Source organism: Gallus gallus, chromosome 2, assembly GCF_016699485.2.
Source record: "Gallus gallus isolate bGalGal1 chromosome 2, bGalGal1.mat.broiler.GRCg7b, whole genome shotgun sequence".
Lineage (NCBI taxonomy): Eukaryota > Metazoa > Chordata > Aves > Galliformes > Phasianidae > Gallus > Gallus gallus.
In genome coordinates, this window is record NC_052533.1 from 41451636 (window position 1) to 41471962 (window position 20327).

Below are 20327 nucleotides of genomic sequence, written 5' to 3' on the forward strand. Positions count from 1 at the left end.
CTGCACAATTGGTGCTGTTTAAACCAGCAGGAAGCATGTAGGTATCAATGATAATGAATGTTTAATACTTACTGAATAATAATGTTCTAATTATTAAGCTCTCTTCTGAAAATAAAAATGGACAGTAGGCTTATACAAGGTGCATCAAATACTGAAATGGGAAATCACGACCCTCTCCATTTCTTAGAATCAAGTCAGCAGGTAAGCATTCATTCCACTAGCTGACAGACAGGAAGACAACAGTTCTGACAGTAAATGAACATTACTTCTAATTTCAGTCAATTTTTCAGTTAAGACTGTGTGTAGACACCTCATGTGGTGGCGTGTGTGTGCATACATGGGAGATGTTCCTATGCTTTTAGCCGTGCTCTTTCCAGCTGAGGCTTTTAAGTCCTTTGGAATGAAAGCACCCTTTGGAACACCTGGAATATTGTGTTGATCACACTGACCTCCAAAGTCAGGTAAGTCACCAAGGGTCTCCTTGCTTGATTCAGTGTCTAGCCGTGTGATTATACCTGCAGTCATTAGAAGAGTCTGCTTCTTTTTGAGAAACCTGAAGAAGGTGAAGCTGCAACTTTCTGCCTGAGATGCTTCAATGATAACCAGAAGACAATGTGCTAATTGAAGAAAAAAAGAATGTCTGTAAAGAGGAGATGATTGATAAAAGGACTTCTTTGGTTTCCAAATGTCAGCTCACTGTAAATATTTTGCATAACTTCAACAGCCACATTTATCCTTTTTTTGGCATTCCTGTCTCAGTGGTGAAAGTTCAGCATCTGAACATATGAGGATAGTAGTTATGTGCGGGGGTGGAATGGATTTATTCTAGTTTTACTGTTTGGTGAAACTGGGAACCTGCGCAGATGGAATCTAGCCTTTAAATTCTCCTTAGTGAGAGAAAAGGAATGGGAAGGAAGGAGTAACTAACCAGGGCGTATGAGGCGAGCCTTTCTGTTTGCTGTACTCCAGGACTCAGCTTTGTGGGCTTTTTAATTTTTTTTCTTTCTTTTTTTTTCCCCAAAGGACTTCAGAAGAAATGAAACCAGGATGTAAAAGCTGAAGAAATCCAACTGAGGTTCTTCGTTGGGTAAGAAAAAGCTGCACGATCACATACTTTGCACTGTTACAGGTGGAATTTGAAATACAAAAAAACACTGTATTCCTTCTCTTAATGTATGGAGAAGGAAGCAGGAAAGTGTTCCCACCCCAAGGTGCGAAGGGAAATTCTGCATGCCTCATGGTTATAAATGATAGGTGCAAAACAGATGTTGTGTCAAAATAACAATGCTTTTTATAATGCACTTCAGAAGCATTGATATTTAACTTCGGATTTCTCTCTGGCAGCAAGCATCTACTGAATGGCTTTCCTTTAGTACATAAAACATTGAAGTATGTAAAACTGGGACAGTAGTTCATTAAAATGAAAAACAAAATATCATTGCAAGTAATCTCTCTGAACTATTTAAAGAATTCAGGAGTGCTATAGGTCTGCTTCTTCATTTGAGATTTCTTGTATATATATAATGGTGGTCTCTGGAACAAACAAAAAGAAAAAATACTGACAGTGAGGTGTGCTGCAAAATGTGTATTTTTTTTATACTGGTTTCTAAGAGCTTTTATATTTTTCAATATTTTTTTCATAAAATAAAATTAAAAGTTAAGAGTTAAAAGTAGGTGGGTTTTTTCCTTTGGAATTGCTGTCTTAGCATTCTATATAGAATGCTTTCTAGATTATATCAATATTATTGTATTATATAGATTATATCTCTATATATCTATGTAATTAACTACTGACGTGTATTAGGTATCTTGTAATAGGACTTCATATATGCAGTGTTATATTAATTAAACTTCCATATTAACATTGCTAGCTTAATATTCAGAACTGATAATGCTCCATGACACTGATAATTTGTATCTGAGTAATCTAGGATTTGATCTGTAGTATCTGAGCTTTAATACTTCTTTACTTGTTTAGCAAATGTTGAAGAATGCATAAAGGAGGCATAAAGTACTTCTGTTAATACTGTATGCAGTGTATGACTGGAAGTTCATGTGGCTTCATGAAAATTAAGCAAAATAAATAGTGCATGTAGGGAAATTAATGTCTGTATCTTAAAATTGCAGTATCTCTGTATTTAAAGAAACTACCCAAAATGTCAGTATGGCTATTGAAGGGGAAAATAAAGGGCAAGTGGGAAGTTGGTTCCCTTCTGCTCTCAGTGTTTAGGTAGAGTGGGAGAAGTGTTTTAGGCATGGGGTATCTGACCCTATGAGTAGGGAACATTGTGAACCCTAAGGCTGGGAGAAGGTGCAGGCAGAAAATAGATCCCACAGCCATTAGGAAGTGTGGAAATAGTTACACAGCTCAACAGCCACTGGATATTGTGTATCTTACGGTGCACCACAAGACAGACTGTAGTACAAAACTGAAATGGTTGCTTCACAGAGGAAAATCAAGCTCCTTGCTAAAACAGCGACTACAGTTTGTGTGTAGTACTATAGGCACCCCCAGAAGCATGGTGATACTAACTCCCTTGGGTTTTCCCAAATGTAGTGTTTCACTCTGAAAACTTTTACCATTATAGTTAGGAGAAAGTGAAACTCGACAGAATTTAATGTCAGGGAGATTGTAACTAGATGATCTTCAAGATCCCTTCCAACCCAAGCGTTTGTATGTTTCTATGATTTACTGCCAGAAGGACTTTGTTCAACATGAATTGTTTGTTCACATAACATCTGTGAAGGCACGCTCTGGATCTCCTTTCTGATTTCAGTCTTCAGGAAATCCTTTGCTTCAGACCTCCGTGCATGGGACACTGAGTCTTAAATTCTTTGAAATCTTCACATGGTGATGCAGAGTAGTATAAATATTCTCCTGTTAGTGGCAGTGTGAGGATTTCTATTAATGCTATTTGTCGGGGCAATGCTTTGTATGCACATGTGGCTTTTTGCTTCACCATCTTTATCTCAGCCCATGAGTTCTCCCGCTTGTAACTTTCTGACATCCCACTCTCTGCCATCCCACTATGGAGCAGCTGCATGGTGCTGCCTAGTGGGGTTAAACCACAACAGATAGTTTCTTTGAAGTTGCTGACCTGCCCAAATGATGAAATTGGCAGAAAATTAGTGGTGGGTTCTGGAACAGCTCGTTTTCTTGCAGAATGTGTTTGTGTTCTGTTTGCTCCAAAAGAGAGAAATCTTTGTTTCTTTTACTTTGTGTTCCAGGGAGCATCTAAGAGAGTTATCAGATTGACTAGAAAGATTCCCTGTACTAATAATCAGGCATCTGGCTGGACTGAATTGATGCATTGCCATAATGACATAGCCAAAGCTTCCTGGGTAAAGTCTGTGAAAGAAAATATTTCAGGGAGCAAACTGCTGTCTGCTTTTACAGTGCTTTAGTTTATGTTAAGTAGTTAACTCTTTCAAAAATTCCAAGGAGTGATGTCATCCTTCTATACATCTGTCCTGTATGACCATCTTTCTGTACACTGTTTCCAGCATTTCATACAATGTCAGACAATTGTCTTCTGAAAAACATCTTTCTTCTTCCCTTTTCTTAAATCCATTAATCAAAACTTCTGGCCTTTGTAACTGTCAGAATATGTTTGAAATATGCTACATTCTATCTATTTATCAGAAAGAAACAGGTTGACAATTCAAGTGAAGAAATAAGTGGAGGTACTTCCATTTTTAGAAGTAGTAAGTGTGTGAGTTCAGAAGTCTTAGAACCAAAATAAAACCTGGCAGCAAGATGTAAATTTGCATAGAGGCATTTTCTGACTGGAGGGAATCTTTCAAGGAAAAACACTGGTAGCATTTTATTTTACTGCCCTTGAATGCATAATGTGTAGCTGCATTGAGAGATGTAGATGCAACTTATTAAGATCACACAATTGTAGGGGTAGGAAGGGACGTTTGGAGATCATCTAGTCCAACACCTTGATAAAGCAGATCCCCTACAGTAGGTCATTCAGGTGGGCATCCAGGTAGGTCTTGAGAAGGAGACTCCCAGTCTTTCTGGGTAGCCTATTCCAGTGCTCTGTCACTCACAAGATCATCCAGTTCAGGATGCTTACTGTTCCTCTGGCACTGGTATTACACATCATATGCTAATGAAAGTTATACTGATATTTTTATTTTGGATGCCATTACAATATTTAACTGTATCACAGAGTAAGCTTTGTGCTGATTAAATTCTAAAAAAGAGGCTGTAATAAAACATAGTAGTGAGAATTGGTAATTATCAAAGGGATCAGGGAGAATGCTGAAGAGGTTCACTAGCTATTGGGAATATATACAGAAAATTTAATGATCAAGACCATTTAATGTGAAGATGTCATTTAAGATGTTGAAAAACTTTTTATTTGGTATGGTTTCATATATGACACATCAAGCTTTTGCTTGTGACAGAAGTGCTTTTTAAAGGGCACTGAAAAATGCAGAGGAATTGAAGCAGGTTTCCACAAAGCAACCCAGTGTTTCTTACCCTTTTTCCTTTTTAACCACCATATAGTACCTGGAATTCCTTCTGGTGCATAGGGACATTAGTTACTTCTGGCATCTCAGTGTTACTGCAGCATTAGTAATAGGTAGTGTCTCTAAGTGATAGGTTTCTTGAAATAGAGCAGATGTTTTTTTTTTTTTTTTTTTTTTTCCTCCTAAAGACCTTCTAAAGAACCCTTCAGGAGCTAAAACAGAGTTTGCTGTAGTGATGCCTGGAAATTATATTTTGTTGTTGCTTGAGGGTAGAATATGATCTTGAGTAGATGATTTTTATTCATTGCTTTTTGTTATTTCCAAGACCTAGGATAATATTTAATGTCCTTACTATAGGACCTTGGAACTTAACCCTGTGCTATGATGTTAGACCAGCTGCAGCCATTCCACTAAGTGGTACTTGCAGATCCAAGATATAATTTAAAACCCAATGTAACAAAGTGTTAACAGCAGCATTCGGTCATTAAGTTTGTTTTCACAGATAACTGGCTTGCTTTTCTGGTAGAACGTAAATGATGTTTAGAATGTGATAAACAATCTGTTTGGCTTGTGATCTTAATCTAAATCTACAGCTGGTTTCAAAAGAGATTAGAAACCTTTAAAGCAGTCCATGAAGAAGACAGAACATTCCTATGTTGCTTAACTTTCTTTTTATATTCTTTCCTTAATCTGAAAGCTACTGACAAAGACAAGGGATTGGGCAAGGTGGACCTCTGTTCTGGTCACTGGGACCTTTTTGTCCACTGGTGGCAAGCAGGCATTCATCAAACAAAAGTGACAGAAATAAAGAGAATATGCATGTATGTGAACATATCCTGCCTTCAGCACGTACTCTGAAGATACTGAAGAGTCTAATCATAGAATCAATGGAGTTGGAAGGGACATCTGAAGTCCATCTAGTCCAACTCCCCTGCAATGAACAGAGACATCCACAGGCAGATCAGGTTGCCCAAGGCCTTATTCATTCTCGCCTTGAAAGTCTCCAGGGATGGGGAATCAACCAAATCACTGGGCAACCTGTTCCAGTACCTCACCACCCTCACTGTAAAAGGTTTTTTCCTTATACGTAACCTAAATCTATTCTCTTTGAGCTTGAAGCCATTTCCCCTTGTTCTATTACATGCTGTCCCTTTCTTTTCTGTAGCTCTCCTTTAGATACTGAAAGACTGCTGTCAGGTCACTTTGCAGCCTTCTCTTCTCCAGGCTGAACAATCCCAGCTCTCTCAGGCTGTCCTCATAGGAGACATGTTCCATTCCATGCATCACTTTTGTGGCCCTTCTCTGGATGTGCTCCAACAGGTCTATGTCTCCTGTACTGAGGACTCCACATCTGGACACAGTACTCCAGGTGAGGTCTCACCAGTGCGGAGTAGTGGGGCAGGTATCACCTCCATTGCCCTGCTGGCCACACTTTTGGTGCAGCCCAGAATATGGTTGACTTTCTGGGCTGCAAGGGCACATTGCTGGCTCATGTCCAGCTTCCCATCTACCAGTACCCCCAGGTCTTTTTTGGCAGGGCTGCACTCAATCCCTTCATCTCCCAGCTTGTATTGGTAATGGGGGTTGCCTCAACCCAGGTGCAAGTTCTTGCATTTGGATTTGTCATGAGGCTCACTTGGGCCCACTGTTCAGGCCTGTTTGGGTCCCTCTGAATGGCTGTACCCCACAGCTTTGTGTCATCAGCAAACTTGCTGAGGGTGCACTTGACCCCACTGTCAATGTCATTGATGAAGATACTAAAGAGTACTGGCCTCAACACCAACCCCTGGGGGACACTACTCATCACCAGTCTCCATCCAGACATTGAACCATTGACCACCACTCTCTGTACTTGATCCTGCAACTAGTTCTTTATCCATTGAACAGTCTACCCATCAAATCCATATTTTTCCAATTTGGAGAGAAGGTTGTTGTAGGGTACCATGTCAAAGGCCTTTCTGAAGTTGAGATAGATGATGTCAGTGGCTCATCCCTTGTCCATTGATGCAGTGACACCATCACAGAATGCCACTTAGGTTGGTCAAGCAGGATTCACCCTTGCTGAAGCCATGTTGGTTTTCCCATATCATCTCCCTGCCTTCCATGTGCCTTAGCATATCTTCCAGAAGGATCTGTTCCATGATCTTCCCAGGCACAAAGGTGAGACTGACTGGTCGGTAGTTCCTGGCGTCATCCTTTTTTTGCCCTTTTTAAGAATGAATATGACATTACCTTTTTTCCAGCCACCAGGGACTGCACTTGATTGCCAGAGAGTGGCTTGGTAACTACATCAGCCAGTTCCCTTAGGACTCTGCAATGCATCTCATCAGAATCCATAGACTTGTGGATGTTCAGGTTTCTCAGGAGGTCATGAACCTGATTTTTGCTTACAGTGGGAGTGGTATTGCTTCCCCAGTCTCCTCCTACCAAAACAAACATTTAAGGGCTGTGTGGCAAGCAGTAATCAGAGAACACCGAGGCAAAAATGTTAAGTACCTCAGCCTTCTTGTCTGTCGTTACCAAATTGCCTTTGTCACTCACTAGGTAGGGTACGCCATCCTGGACTTCCATTTTCTGGTTCAGGTACCTGTAGAAGCCTTACTTGTTCTTTTTGGCATCCCTTGCCAAATTCAGTTCAAGCTGGGCCTTGGCTTTCCTGACCCTATCCCTATGCAGCATAGCCTAATGTGTGTAACTTGTTATGCTGTAGCCAGAGCTTGAATATTCTCTTCCTCTTTTTAGATTCAGTTCCATACCATTTCACAAGGGGAATTTTCCTATGTCTGAGAATGTTTTCTTCTGAGAATGATGATTTTGAATTCCAGTGAGCGTGCCTAGAAATCCCTCCAGTAGCTGGGAGGGTGAAGTGGCTTTTTTCCTTGCTGTCTGTTTGCTTTTGTGTGCCTTCACATACATTTCCCTCTCTGCTACTAATATGTCTAGGCCATATTCAGGTCAGCATAGATATTAGGCATTAAGCAGTGTCAGATACACAGATGCTTGGGAAATTTGTGTGCAAGTCAGCACCAGAACTCAATTCTAGATAAATTATTCTCATTAGAGTTCCAGAAGCCCTGAAATAATATTTTATTTATTTGTTTATTTAAAAAGTCACAGTGTAGAGCCTGGAATATAAGTGGTTTAAGCTACCTCTTTGTTTTGATCTGAGTTTCTGCCAGGATGAACCAACAGGTTCAAGCAATTACCTGAGGCAGAGCAATGTTTGGCTTATTCCGCATCTCTGGTAGCTTAACAGTGGTTTGTATAAAATTTTGGCTGTACAGAGCTGGTAGAAGATAAAGTTCAGTAGCCATACATCTCCCAGACCAATGTACCTCCATCAGTAGCTGTATATTAAGTATGAAATTCTTAGGGTGACCCCAGTGGAATGTCTTTTTCAGTTACTCTGTGTTTGAGCATAATATCTGAGTTAGTCAGTTGGCAGGTAGGACATAATACCTCTTCCCAGAAATAAAATCTGGGGATTAAAATGGGTATTTCCATGAACGTCTCAGCTCAGTAGCATTCAAATATATAAGCAATTGCTACCTATTATTAAAAAAGGAGTAGAGAATGAAACAAAGACATTGATTATGACCTGGCTTAGCATTTCTTTTTATTCTTATGTCTATTTGTTGTATTTATGCTCTAAAACTATTTAGTGTATTTATGCTCTACAACTGAAAGTTTCTTAGAACTGTATTGTTCTTCATTGTTTAGTATGCTCAAGCTTAACGTAGCTTAATTTTGTACTTTCTTGCTGAGATTTTCATTCCCATTTCACCTAGCATTGAATTGTGGCACTGTCATATGGCATCTTCATTACCGGCCAACTGGCATTTTTAACTTGTAAATAAATGCTTGTTCTTATCTATGTCTATTTTATATAGTGGCACCCACCAAAATTTTTTTTTAAATAGTTGTATGATTGGATTGAAGACTAGAGCTGATTGAAGACTAGAGCTGAATCTTAGAAGTTTAATTTCCATTAATCTTGTATTGTGAATAGCTTAATTTCTCTTGAATTTGGGACTGTGGTAAATATAGTTGTGTGATCAGAACAAAGTCTGACTGTGAGAGCAGTTCATTTCAGTTTTATTCTGTACATCAGTGTCAAGCACTAACAGTTCTATGTTCAAAATGTGTATGTTGAACATAAGGGAAGAAACTTGGAATTTAAAATGCTATGGATAGTAAGCCTCTGTGATGTTAATAAAATGCACATGAAGCCACTTTACTCACAACTATCAAGCTCCTGAGAAATTATGCTCTGTATTTCTTACTGTGTTTGTTTTTCCAGGGAGGCTTTCAAAATGGATGATTGGAAATCAGTTCTTGTTCTTCTCCTTGTATCCACCTTTGGCACTATAGATGCACAGCAGACTGGTAATACATTAAAGAAATGTTTCATCTTCAAATTAGTAGTTTTTCTTTTCCTAGGTGTATTCAGTGCCAGAGAGAGAGAGATGATGAATTAATGACAGTTTAGTTTTTGTTTAACTAGGGATGATATGTTACATTTTTATGATATGTACATTTAAACTACAATAGGAGAGTTTTCCTAAAAATAGTAAAATGTTTGTGCATGCTGAGGTTATGTATTTTCAAAAGCAAGGAAGAAGTTTTACAGTTAAGTGGAAACTTAATTGTGTCTTAGCTAAAAAATTTGCAGCCCAGATATGTATTTTGCACGCCTGCAATTAGCAAATACAAGGTAAGTCCAGGGCTCAGCATTATTATCTTAAATCTTCCAGAATAACTAACTACTGCTGGAGAAAGCATTCTGTTCAGTTGCAGAATACCCTTCATAGTGTTTCTTGGTTTAAGGAAATTGTTAGTTTCATTCATACCCTAATATTATCATATGCTCCTGAAAGGTATGGAAATGCATGAGTTCAGTATTTCCTACAAGTAAATGTATTTAGTCCTCTTTAATTCAGTGTGACATATTAGTAATGTATGCTTGCAGTTTGGAGTCCAAAGTAAGGACCAAAGTCTGGAGTACCCTTTCTTTGTAGTTCACTTGACAGCAAGTCTATGCATTTTTATGATTGTGGTTCACATACAGAAAAGAGTACAGCAATTACCATATGCATTCTCTGCTTATGACTTCATATGAGCAAGCTGTGTATGGAATTTATGTTGGTGTGAATTTCAGCATCTCTTCTTTGCCTAACAATGGCATGGAAAGATGTGACATCAGACCCCCCTGTATGAAGAACAAGGGGGGAAAAAAAGAAGCTTGATGTACCATACACTGACTTCTTGCTCAATGCCTACTATAACAAGAGTAGTATCTTACAGAAGATAGAGAAATTTCCTTACATGGGAGGAGGTGCCAGAACTGGGCATATCCTTTAGTTTATGATACAGAATCACTTCATTAAAAGTGCTGGTGGCAAAATAAACAAATAAATAAAGGGGTTCTTCAAACTGCTGCTGTGGTAAGAAATGGGCAAGCTGAAGATAATACTCAAAATGCAGCCACAGCAGTCAAGGATGCAAGCATCATGTTGTATGCCATAGGCATTAAAGATCTTGCTCTGCCTGAACTTCAAGAAATAGTGACTAAGTCAGCAGATAAGCATGTCTATAAAGTGAAAGATCTTGTTGTTTGGTAGTGATGCTGTCATAATATTCTATAAAAGCTTTGTGGAGGAGGTAACTGGACTGGTCACACAGTTTGCCCATGGTATGTCCTGAAAGAGCTATTTCTCTTCTTTGTGTCTTTTTCCTATTTGTAGATAAAGAATATAATTGCGGTGTGTTGACAGAATATAGCTTTCTTCTATCTTCCATACGTTGTCAGTAATACCAACTCTTAAGTGTTGCCAATTTTGAGTAGAAATCTACCTTTATAATATTCAAAATAATGGGAGTGGGGGAAGGTGAGAGGAGGAAAGGAAAGGCATAAACATACAACAGCTATAATTTTTCATGAACAATGAAATGTATATTCTGCTCTCCCTTATTCATGAACAATTTTAAAGAAGAGATGATAGTAATTTGTTTTTCTATGTCATCTTCCTTAAGCAGCTTGCAGTAAAGCCACAGTGGCAGATGTTGTCTTTATAGTGGATACTTCAACAAGTATTGCCCAGGAAAACTTTCAGAAAGTGAAGAACTTCCTCTCCTCCTTGGTCTCAAGTCTTGACATTGGCCTTGACATGATCCGAGTTGGACTGGCCCAGTACAGTGATGAAGCTTACCAAGTATTCTTACTGAATCAGTATCTATTGAAAAGTGATGTTTTGGATCAGATTGGGAATTTGCCATACAGAGGTGGAGAAACTTACACTGGGAGAGCTCTGGATTTTGTCAGCACAAGGTATTTCACAGAATCTGCTGGTAGTAGAGCAAAGGGTTATGTCCCCCAGTTAGCCGTTCTTATCACCAGCGGAGAATCCAATGATGAAGTAGAACAACCTGCCAAGAAACTGAGATACAGAGGCATTTCTATTTATGTTGTTGGAATTGGTATCCAAAATACAACTGAGCTTCAGCAAATAGCCAGCAAACCCTTCCGTAGATATCTGTATAGCATTGGTAGTTTCAATGACCTTCCAGATCTCTCCACAAGACTTTTGCAAAACTTCTGCATTGCGATTGAAAGCCAGATACAAGGTAAGGAATTGTCCTTATACTTGTGCCATTTCAGTTTTCTATTCCATGTAATTGTGAAAATAGAATGTAGAAATGTGGTCTTGGTTTTGATGTTATTTTGTACAACTGTTGCTGTCATGTATCTCCATTGAAAATAATGGGGCTAAATCCGAGTTAAGTCATAGTTCAGGATGATGTTCCTGTTCTTTTAAACATGTTTCAGTACCTATCTATATGTATATAGTGTCAGTGAGGTTAAATTGTTAAAAACAAAGGTAAGTTTATGCTCAGTGCTCTCTGTAAGCAGAACCTTAATGGACTGCAAAGAAAATCAGAGTTGGATTTGCTGATTTACTGAAATACATTCAATTGCATCTCATTAGTGCTGGCAGAGCCATTAATAGAAAATTATTTCTTTTTATGTCATTGAACAGTTTCACAGAATTATTTGTCAAGCTATGCTTTTTGGACACTTCCTTAACGCTTCTAAAAACTCAGTTCAGAAAGAACATTCTAGGAGTGAGAAAAATGAAGAAAAGGCATATTTTCCAATCCTTTCAATATATTTTCTGAACAACAGAATTCACAGAAAATGAATTTTCTGTTCTGTAAAAAACTATCTGTCATTGTTGAACCATGAAAGAGGAAGGGATATAAAAAAAACACAGGTCTGGTAGCGAAACTAACATCAAAACAAAGGAAATAGAGTTTAAATCAGTAATAAATACTTAAAATATTAGGTGTAAACTATAGCTACATTATGTTGGTTTCTAGTTTTGTAGAGATCAGTATGGATAACTTTTAGTTTAGTACTTTTCTTGATGAGAAAAAGTTAGGGATTAGATGCTAATGTTTGTACTTATGCAACTGTCTCTAATCTCCTTTTCTATCATAAACTGTTACACTGAAAGACACATCTAGGCCCAGTTTCATTTTCCTTGCATCTGACTTCCCCTCCCAAAATGTGTGTCTCTTTCCATTGACTTTAAATGAAGTTAGAATAACTTTGTTTATGTCCTGGGGCTTCCTCTGATATTTGAAAAGACTTTCTGCCTTTAGGTGCAAGTCCTTATGGGATTGTTATTAAGACGAGTTTATTCTGAAGTGTTCAGGTGGATCCAGTTCCTAAATGCAACCTAGATTATAGAAGGGATGTAGAAGACCTTGATAAGTGGAATATTACTGTAATTAAATGATAAAGCATGCAATCTCACCCCCAAAGTCATAAGTAAAATGTTTGGTGGGAGGAAGGTGAAACTTTTTCTGGATAAATACTGTCAGATATAGAAGATTCTCAAGACATTTTTAATACTTTTTTTAATAAGGTTGTTTTCATTAGAATTCTTCATTTAACTTCCCAAAAGATAATATTACAGCTATCATGTAGCATGTTTAAATGGTATGCTGTAGACTTAAAGCTCATGCCCAAACGTAAAATAATGAACGTCATTGACAAGGTTGCAGTTTTTCTTTAGCTTACATTCAAAACCAGGTCTTGGATATAGGTGTCTCAGCAGCTCTTTTATTATGCTTTTTCCTCTCTGCAGCATTTGCAAAACGATATGCTGATGTTATTTTCCTTATTGATTCCACGGAGAACATGAAGCCTTCAACATCTGAAAGGGTAAAACACTTCATCTCCCAAGTAGTCCGACAACTAGATGTTGGGCTTAACAAGTATAGGATTGGCCTAGCCCAGTTTAGTGGCATAGGAAAGGTGGAGTTTTTACTGAACACGTATGAAAACAAAGAAGAGGTGCTTGATCACATTCAGCGCAGCATTGCATTCACTGGAGGCTCACTACAGAATGAAAGTGCCATAGAGTTTTTGAAGAAAACCTTTTTAATGAATGGTGCTGGAAGTCGGCTCAGTGAAGGCACTCCACAGGTTGTTGTGATCTTCACATCTTCTGGATCCAGAAACAGTATCATGGAGGAAGCCTGGGTGTTAGAAGACATGGGCGTAAAAGTTACCTTAGTTGATGTTGAATACTTTGACAAGATAGAAGCAACGGTGAGAGAACCCTCTAGCAAGGTTTATCAGATTTATGAAGTGGAGAGCATTGACCCTGTGCAACAAAACATTGTCAATAACATAGAAACTTCACTTCAGATGCTTTACGACCTTGATTCAAGTGCGCCAGCAGGTATGTTGTATCAGAAGAGCAAAACTGGCAGGTGAAGTAGATAACTCACTGGGAATCCAGAGCAACTTCTCGGGTGGCTGGGAGGGAAAAAACTGCAAATTTCTGAGAGTTTCACCTTTACAGAGGTGTTCTATTGGAAAAAAGAAAAAAAAAAAAAAAAATATATATATATATATATATATATATATATATATATATATATATTCACCACATTTTGTCATGTAGTTGCAATGTTTGCCTGTGCTTAATTTGTTGCAAATCGGTATTAACTAAGGGGAACAGGGCAGTGGTCTGGAGGGGTTGACTGCAGTGAAATTGCCTGTTCTGAATGAGGGGACAATTTTCCTTGGATTTTGTTTCTAGGAAATGGCCATAGGGGGTTTTGTATTTAACCATAGTCCCACAGTGTGACCTACAGTAATCTTATTTTCCTTTTATTTACCTTACTTGTAGTGTGTTCCAGTGCAACTGTGGCAGATATTGTGTTTCTTGTGGATGAATCCAGCAAAATTGGGTCAAAAAACTTCCAGCTGATTAGAGCTTTTCTGTTAAAAATTGTTAATGCCCTTGATATTGCTCCAAGCAATGTAAGAGTTGGGCTAGTGTTGTACAGTAATGAACCAAGACTAGAGTTCACTCTCGACACATTCAAGGATAAACTGGAAATACTGAACTACCTGAAGAATTTACCATATCGAGGTGGGCAAGCATATACTGGAATAGCGATTGAATTCCTGAGGAATAAGGTTTTCACTCAAGAGGCAGGCAGCAGAAAAAAACAAGGAGTGCAACAGATTGCTGTGGTTATCACTGATGGACAATCCTTGGATGATTACATTGAACCAGCATCAAAACTAAGACGTGAAAGTGTTACAGTCTATGCTGTGGGCGTCAAGAATATCACAGAGGGTAGCAAACTTGATAAAATTGCAACTTATCCCCCAAGGAATCATGTTACCACCCTGAAGTATTTCCTGCAACTGTCAAATATAAGATGGAAAATAAAGAAACAGCTTTGTAATGAGATTGTGACAAAAACATTTGTAGTCCCGCTACAATCACGAAGTCTGAAGAAAGGTAAGAAGTATGCATAAAATTGTTGTTTCCCTGCTGCCAGCCTTGTTGCCGATGTGTACCACATCTGCACTTAATGTAAGGGGAAATTAAAATTCAGAAATATTTTTGAGATGTTTATAAAGTTCTGGTGGTGATGGATCCAAATATCCTCCAGCCAAGATCTGCCCTGCTTGGAACCTTCCCCTGCATTTTCCTGCCCTTTTGGGGAAGTATGTGGCAGGAAGATTTTGCTGCTTCCCCTTGAGCAATTTCTTATGCTCAAGTGAATGTGATTCTTCTCAGGATTCTCCAGGTTAACTGTCTGTTATAATTTGCACAACTTAACAATATCTACAAGTAGATTGAAGCAATTCTGTTACTTGAATCCAGGTTATATAAGAGCTCCAACTGTTAAAATCATTTGTAGGTGTACAGTGATACTGAATTCTGATACTGATGAAGTAAAATGTCATCTCTTACCTCCAGAAATAGTTAGGCCATGCTGTTACTACCAGTTCAGGAAGCTAGTCTCTCATAATACAAATCCTGGTAATATTTTTATCTTCGTACCTAAATTCTACCCAGTCTGTCACAAAAAAAATCTTCTCTTACCATTCTGTTTCAAATTAGCTTTAGTTCTAGCTGCACTTCTTCATTCTTTTATCTTTGCAGGCTGCCACGCTATTACTGTACCCTGCTGTATCTGTCTTTTATTCTATTTTTCTTACTCTAATAGCTGTTCCAGTCTTAACTTCTATCCCACCATGCTTACTGTCCTTTTCTTATTGAGTGCCAGTAACAGTTGCTTTTGTTATTCTATTATATTGCTTTGACATATTTCATTAGTGCAGAGAAGTCTGGTAATCTCTTATTCAATTTATTCAACACTCAAGATCTTACAAGCTTTTAAACTTAACAACTTTCCAAATAAAATTACTAGTAGTGTTTAGTTATCTTTCGAGATTGTGTTACAGTAAAGTGATTTTCTTACACCTGGAAGTGTCAAAACTTCTGTAACCTTTTTTCTTCTTGGCAATTAGGTTGTATGGACACAGAGGAAGCTGACATTTATTTCTTGATTGATGGCTCTGGCAGCATATATCCATCTGACTTCAAGGACATGAAAACATTCATGAATGAGGTTATCAGAATATTCCAACTTGGAGCTAACAATGTTCGCTTTGGCGTGGTTCAGTACGCATCTGAGTCAAAGACAGAAATCATAATTGGCCAGCACAGCCAAATGATGAGGTTGACAGAGGCAATTGAGAATATTAATCAAATTGGTGGAGGTACCAGAACTGGAAACGCCTTAAGGTCTATGAAGAGTCTGTTCCAAGTGGCTTATAGGGAAAATGTTCCACAGATTCTGATAGTGATTACAGATGGTAAATCTGAAGACAAAGTGAATCAGGCAGCAAGAGATTTAAGACAACAAGGAATCGTTATCTATGCCATTGGCATCAAGGATGCTGTTCAACAAGAGTTGGAGGAAATAGCAGAGACAAAAAATAGAATGTTTTTTGTAAATGACTTTGATTCTCTGAAACATATTAAACATGAAATTGTGCAAGAAGTCTGTTCAACAAATGGTAAGAGGATCTCTTAAGCCTAAACTCTTCCAAGCAGCTAGTGCTAGAATGTGTTCATACAGTTTTGGTTATTCTGAAAATGATATTGCTGCATACCAGAAATAGAGATTTGTATGTGGGTGACCTCAGGCTTTGCCGTATCAAGGCTAGACAACCTTTCAAGATACAAACTGTACCAGTCACCAAGCAAAATAAAATGAGGTTAATACCAGAAGTCAAAATTCATCAAGTAATAAAGTGTCCTAGAGTAAAACCTTAAGTACTTGCATATTGGCATGCCCTGACCCCATTTCATGAGAACAGACACAAAACTCAGTGATAATTACCTGCAATCGAACATCGGGATACTTGTGGTTCTGAACAGGTGAATAGTCTGAACATTGCAGAATGCTGTCTTTTATGAAGAGATAAATTCATGGTATTCAGCGTATGAGTCGGGGGGTGGTTTTCTGATATGTGCAGACTACTCTTACCCTAGATCTTACTGTAAACGTACTAACTTGGAGGAAGTTGACCATATCAAATCGCAGAATTCTTTCTCTTAAAATTGGGAGATGAAGAAAGGCTCTCCAGCATTCTCTAGCCTTCTTTTACTTGTTAGCCATTAAGTCTCTTCTTCACTCTCATCCGTGTACCTGCTGAGGACATCTGTCTTCCCATTCTGTCATTTATGGCTTTTTGGGGGGTTTGATGTAGCTAAGGTGTTAAAGGTGCAGGTGTAATCTGTGATTTTAGCCTATTTCTTTTTTTCTTTTCCTTCTTAGTCTGTAAAAATGTGAGAGCTGATATTGTTTTCCTCGTGGACAGCTCGAACAGTATTCGTGCAGCTGAGTTTCAGAAGATAAAGGATTTCATGCAGTCATTTGTCATCAAGGTAGATGTTGGGCTTGATAATGTTCGAATTGGCTTGATTCAGTTCAGCTCTGAAATAAGAGAAGAGTTCCAACTAGACAGATACAGCACTATAGCTGATGTGCAGAGAGCCATTCAGGAAATGCAGCAGATAAAATTGGGAACACTGACTGGGAAAGCACTGACCTTTGCTGCCTCTTACTTTGATCGACCTAAAGGAGGGCGTCCTGAATTGAAACAGTACCTGATAGTGATCACTGATGGAGAAGCCCAAGATTCAGTAAAAAGCCCAGCCAGAGCCATACGAGACAAAGGTATCACTATATATGCTATTGACATGCTCCAGGCGAACAATTCACAACTTGTGGAGATTACTGGCGCCCAAGACAAAGTGTTCTTTGAGAGTGAAATGAACTTCTCAGAAAAGCAGATTCTCTTTGAAATTTGTAATCTACAGAAGTGTAAGTAGTGATGATAACCCTCTCTGTTTATTCTCTTTAGGTACTTGTTTCTTTTTTTTTTTCCTGTTAACTCTTTATAAGGGAAGATTTTGTTTTCCATGTTCATAGTGGAGTTTACATCTGTCTCCCCATATGATACACAGTGTTACTGGAGTGAAATTTGGTATAAGAACCTATGTTCTTTTACCAAAATAACGTGGTGTTCTTTTTGCAGGTTGTGATCTCATTCTTTTCCTCATAAGCAAGTAAAAAAATATTTCCCCTTTTCTGAAAAATACTCTGCACTTTGTGGTTACAGCTGGAACATGGGAACAGAAACGTCTATGCAAAGTTTTGAAGGAGATTAAGGGGTGATGAAGAGAGACAGAATTCTAACCTTATTTCTTTTTCTTTTTCCACTGACAGTGTGCAAGAGAGCAGAAGCTGCTGATATCATGTTTGTAGTGCATGGATCATCTGGTGTTACAGACCTGCAGTTCAAAAACATGCTTCAGCTTGTAGAAGCAGTAGTTAACAACTCAGTGGTTGGGAAGGACAATGTTCAGTTTGGTGTTTTGGTCTATAGCTCCAATCCAGAGGTGCAGTTCTCATTGAATTCATATGCTTCTAAGTCTCAGATTAGAGAAGCAGTATTCAGCTTGAAGCCTCTGTCAGGCCAGCCCTTCACAGCCAGAGCTTTGAGTTTTGCCAGGCAGACATTTGGTGTGAACTATGGTGGACGTGCATCGTCTCTTGCTGTCGCTAGGATCCTTGTTCTCATTACTGATGAACCAACAGTGCCATCAGATAGAGACAACCTTCCCATGGCCATAAGAGCTTTGAAGGAAGATAAAATCGTCTTAATTGCTGTTGGAGTGAGCAAAGCAAGCAGAGAAGAACTTGAAGAGATTACTGAAGATCAAAAAAGATTATTCTTTGCACAAAGCTATGATGCACTAGAAAACATGCACGAAAACCTTACTCAGACTGTGTGTGAGAGCTCTAAGCCAGGTAAAAAAAGACTTTTGAACAGATCCCCTAGGTTTTTTTCTACAGAGTGCCCAAAGCAAAGATCATTGTTAAATATTTTCTATGGACATAATAGGAGGATGAGATAGGAGGATGAGTGGAAAAAGTCTGGAAAGATTTCTATGTTTAAAATATAGCACACATGAAGATGCAGTCACAAAAGTTACCTCCTACCAATCATCTTCCATCAGCTGTTTTCAAGGCATTGCTTACACTGATGGAGGCAGATGTCTTAACTCCTAGCAACTATTTTTCATTCACATGTCAGAACTTTAGACTTAGGCAGCTCTGCCCCACTATACAAAACCCATTCTAAAGAAGAGTATTAAATTCTAAAGATATTTGTTCTAACACACGTGAACCTCTTTAGCACCATACTACAATGTACTTAGGTGGTTCAAATGCCACCATATAAGTCAAACTGTGGTAAGAGCATAAAGAGCATAATAAACATATACAAAAATTTTGCTAAAAATCCAATGAACCTGCACTTAGTGTAAATGTGGCCCTTGTTGACAAGTGTATATGGTGGCTGATCCAGCTGCTCTGCACACAGTGGCTCATCACTTCCTAGTACATCTCTTCTCAAAGTATGCTTTGTGCTTAGAGAAGGACCCAGTGTGTTAGGAGATCCCATTTATCAAAACACCTATGACACCTGTAGAAAGACTTCTCTCCAGTGGTTCATTGTAAAAGATGGCTTGATGACCACCCTTTTTTCTTGCTGCAGAACATACAGAGTCAGGTTCTCTCTACCAAATAATTAGATCCAGTGAAGTGCACCTCTGACACCCTGAATAGAAACTGCCCGTAAATTTGTGAAAGAACTCTACTTAGGAAATGAAAATGGCAGGCAAGAATTTTCTCCAGGCAGAATCTGTCTTTCTCTACAGCGGTCATGTAGTTCAAGAGTTTTCTCCTCATAGTGGCCTTTCAAGTATAAAGAGGATGAGTGTTTTGAGTGTGGCAGTTATTCTGATTTCACTTCATTGGTAGGTAAAAATTTGACCTTCCTCAGCTGCCAGACTGACTTTGTTTGCAAGTTCTCTTTCCTTATTACTCCCCTTAGACAGTCTTTTAGCTGATAGGTAAAGAACTATGATTTATTCTGCAAGTTAATGCTAGAAAAGGATGAATTTTATCTGTGCAAGGAGGGTTTCAAGGTTGATGTTGGATAGATGCAGGTAGATTATGTCCTTGCGCAGCCTCTCTGTGAACAGTTTTTCTGACTAATGGCTTGCACTGAAGAGAATAAGGAAGAAGTTAAACAATCCCCAGGTTGTTCCTCACTAACTGTTTTGTTGTTGTTGTGTTGTGTCCTTGCTTTTTCCCGAAGTTTGCAGCAATCATGTGGCAGACCTGATATTCTTGATAGATGGATCAGAAAGTATATCAGAAAATAGTTTTTCCACCATGAAGACCTTCATGAAAGATGTCGTGGACAGCTTTGATATTTCTAGGGACAAAGTACGTCTTGGGGTAGTCCAATACAGTCAAGAACCCCAGAGAGAATTTTATCTTAACGAGTTCTATAGTGACACCATTATAAAGGAACAGATAAACAGAATTGAGCAACTGAGATCATCTACGTTCACTGGTAAGGGACTGAGGTTTGTCCAGAGTCTTTTTGAGCCTGCTAATGGAGGCCGCAAGAACCAAGGAGTTTCGCAGAACCTTGTTGTGATTACGGATGGATACTCTGCTGACAGTGTGGATGATGCAGCCATGGCTTTGAGAAGCAATGGGATACATGTCTTTGCAGTTGGTGTAGGAATTGTAAACTCTTTTGAGCTGCTTCGAATAGCTGGTGATGCAAGGAGAGTGTTCACAGTGGAGAACTTCAATGCACTGAAAACAATCAAGAGCACTATTATCAATGAGATCTGTGAACCTGAAGACCCGGCTAGCCAGGGTAAGCAGCATAACTTTATTGTTGGGTGTGTGATGGAGAATATCCACATAGCTACATACAGTCCTTAGCAAAAGTACCCAAGCAGGCTGGGAAGCAGTGCAACTGTTTTACCAAATAGCTCTGCATAAGTTACTCAGTTTTTTAACTTTCTAAACTTACACCTTTCTTCAGACAAGAACCATAATGCTTTTAGCTATGGTAAATGGTTTCTGAA

General features: G+C 38.6%; 1 protein-coding gene across 1 annotated transcript in view; it reads left to right on the plus strand.

The window, feature by feature from the left end:
* The first annotated feature begins 902 nt into the window (after positions 1-902).
* The window catches only part of COL6A6 (collagen type VI alpha 6 chain), a 45527-nt gene continuing 26102 nt past the window's right edge, over positions 903-20327 (plus strand). The window contains 9 exon segments of the mRNA XM_040695999.2: positions 903-1087; positions 8783-8868; positions 10519-11106; positions 12633-13232; positions 13686-14309; positions 15329-15880; positions 16645-17193; positions 17599-18183; positions 19538-20113. Coding sequence (XP_040551933.2) covers positions 8796-8868; positions 10519-11106; positions 12633-13232; positions 13686-14309; positions 15329-15880; positions 16645-17193; positions 17599-18183; positions 19538-20113 — 4147 coding nt within the window. The 5' untranslated portion in view covers positions 903-1087; positions 8783-8795.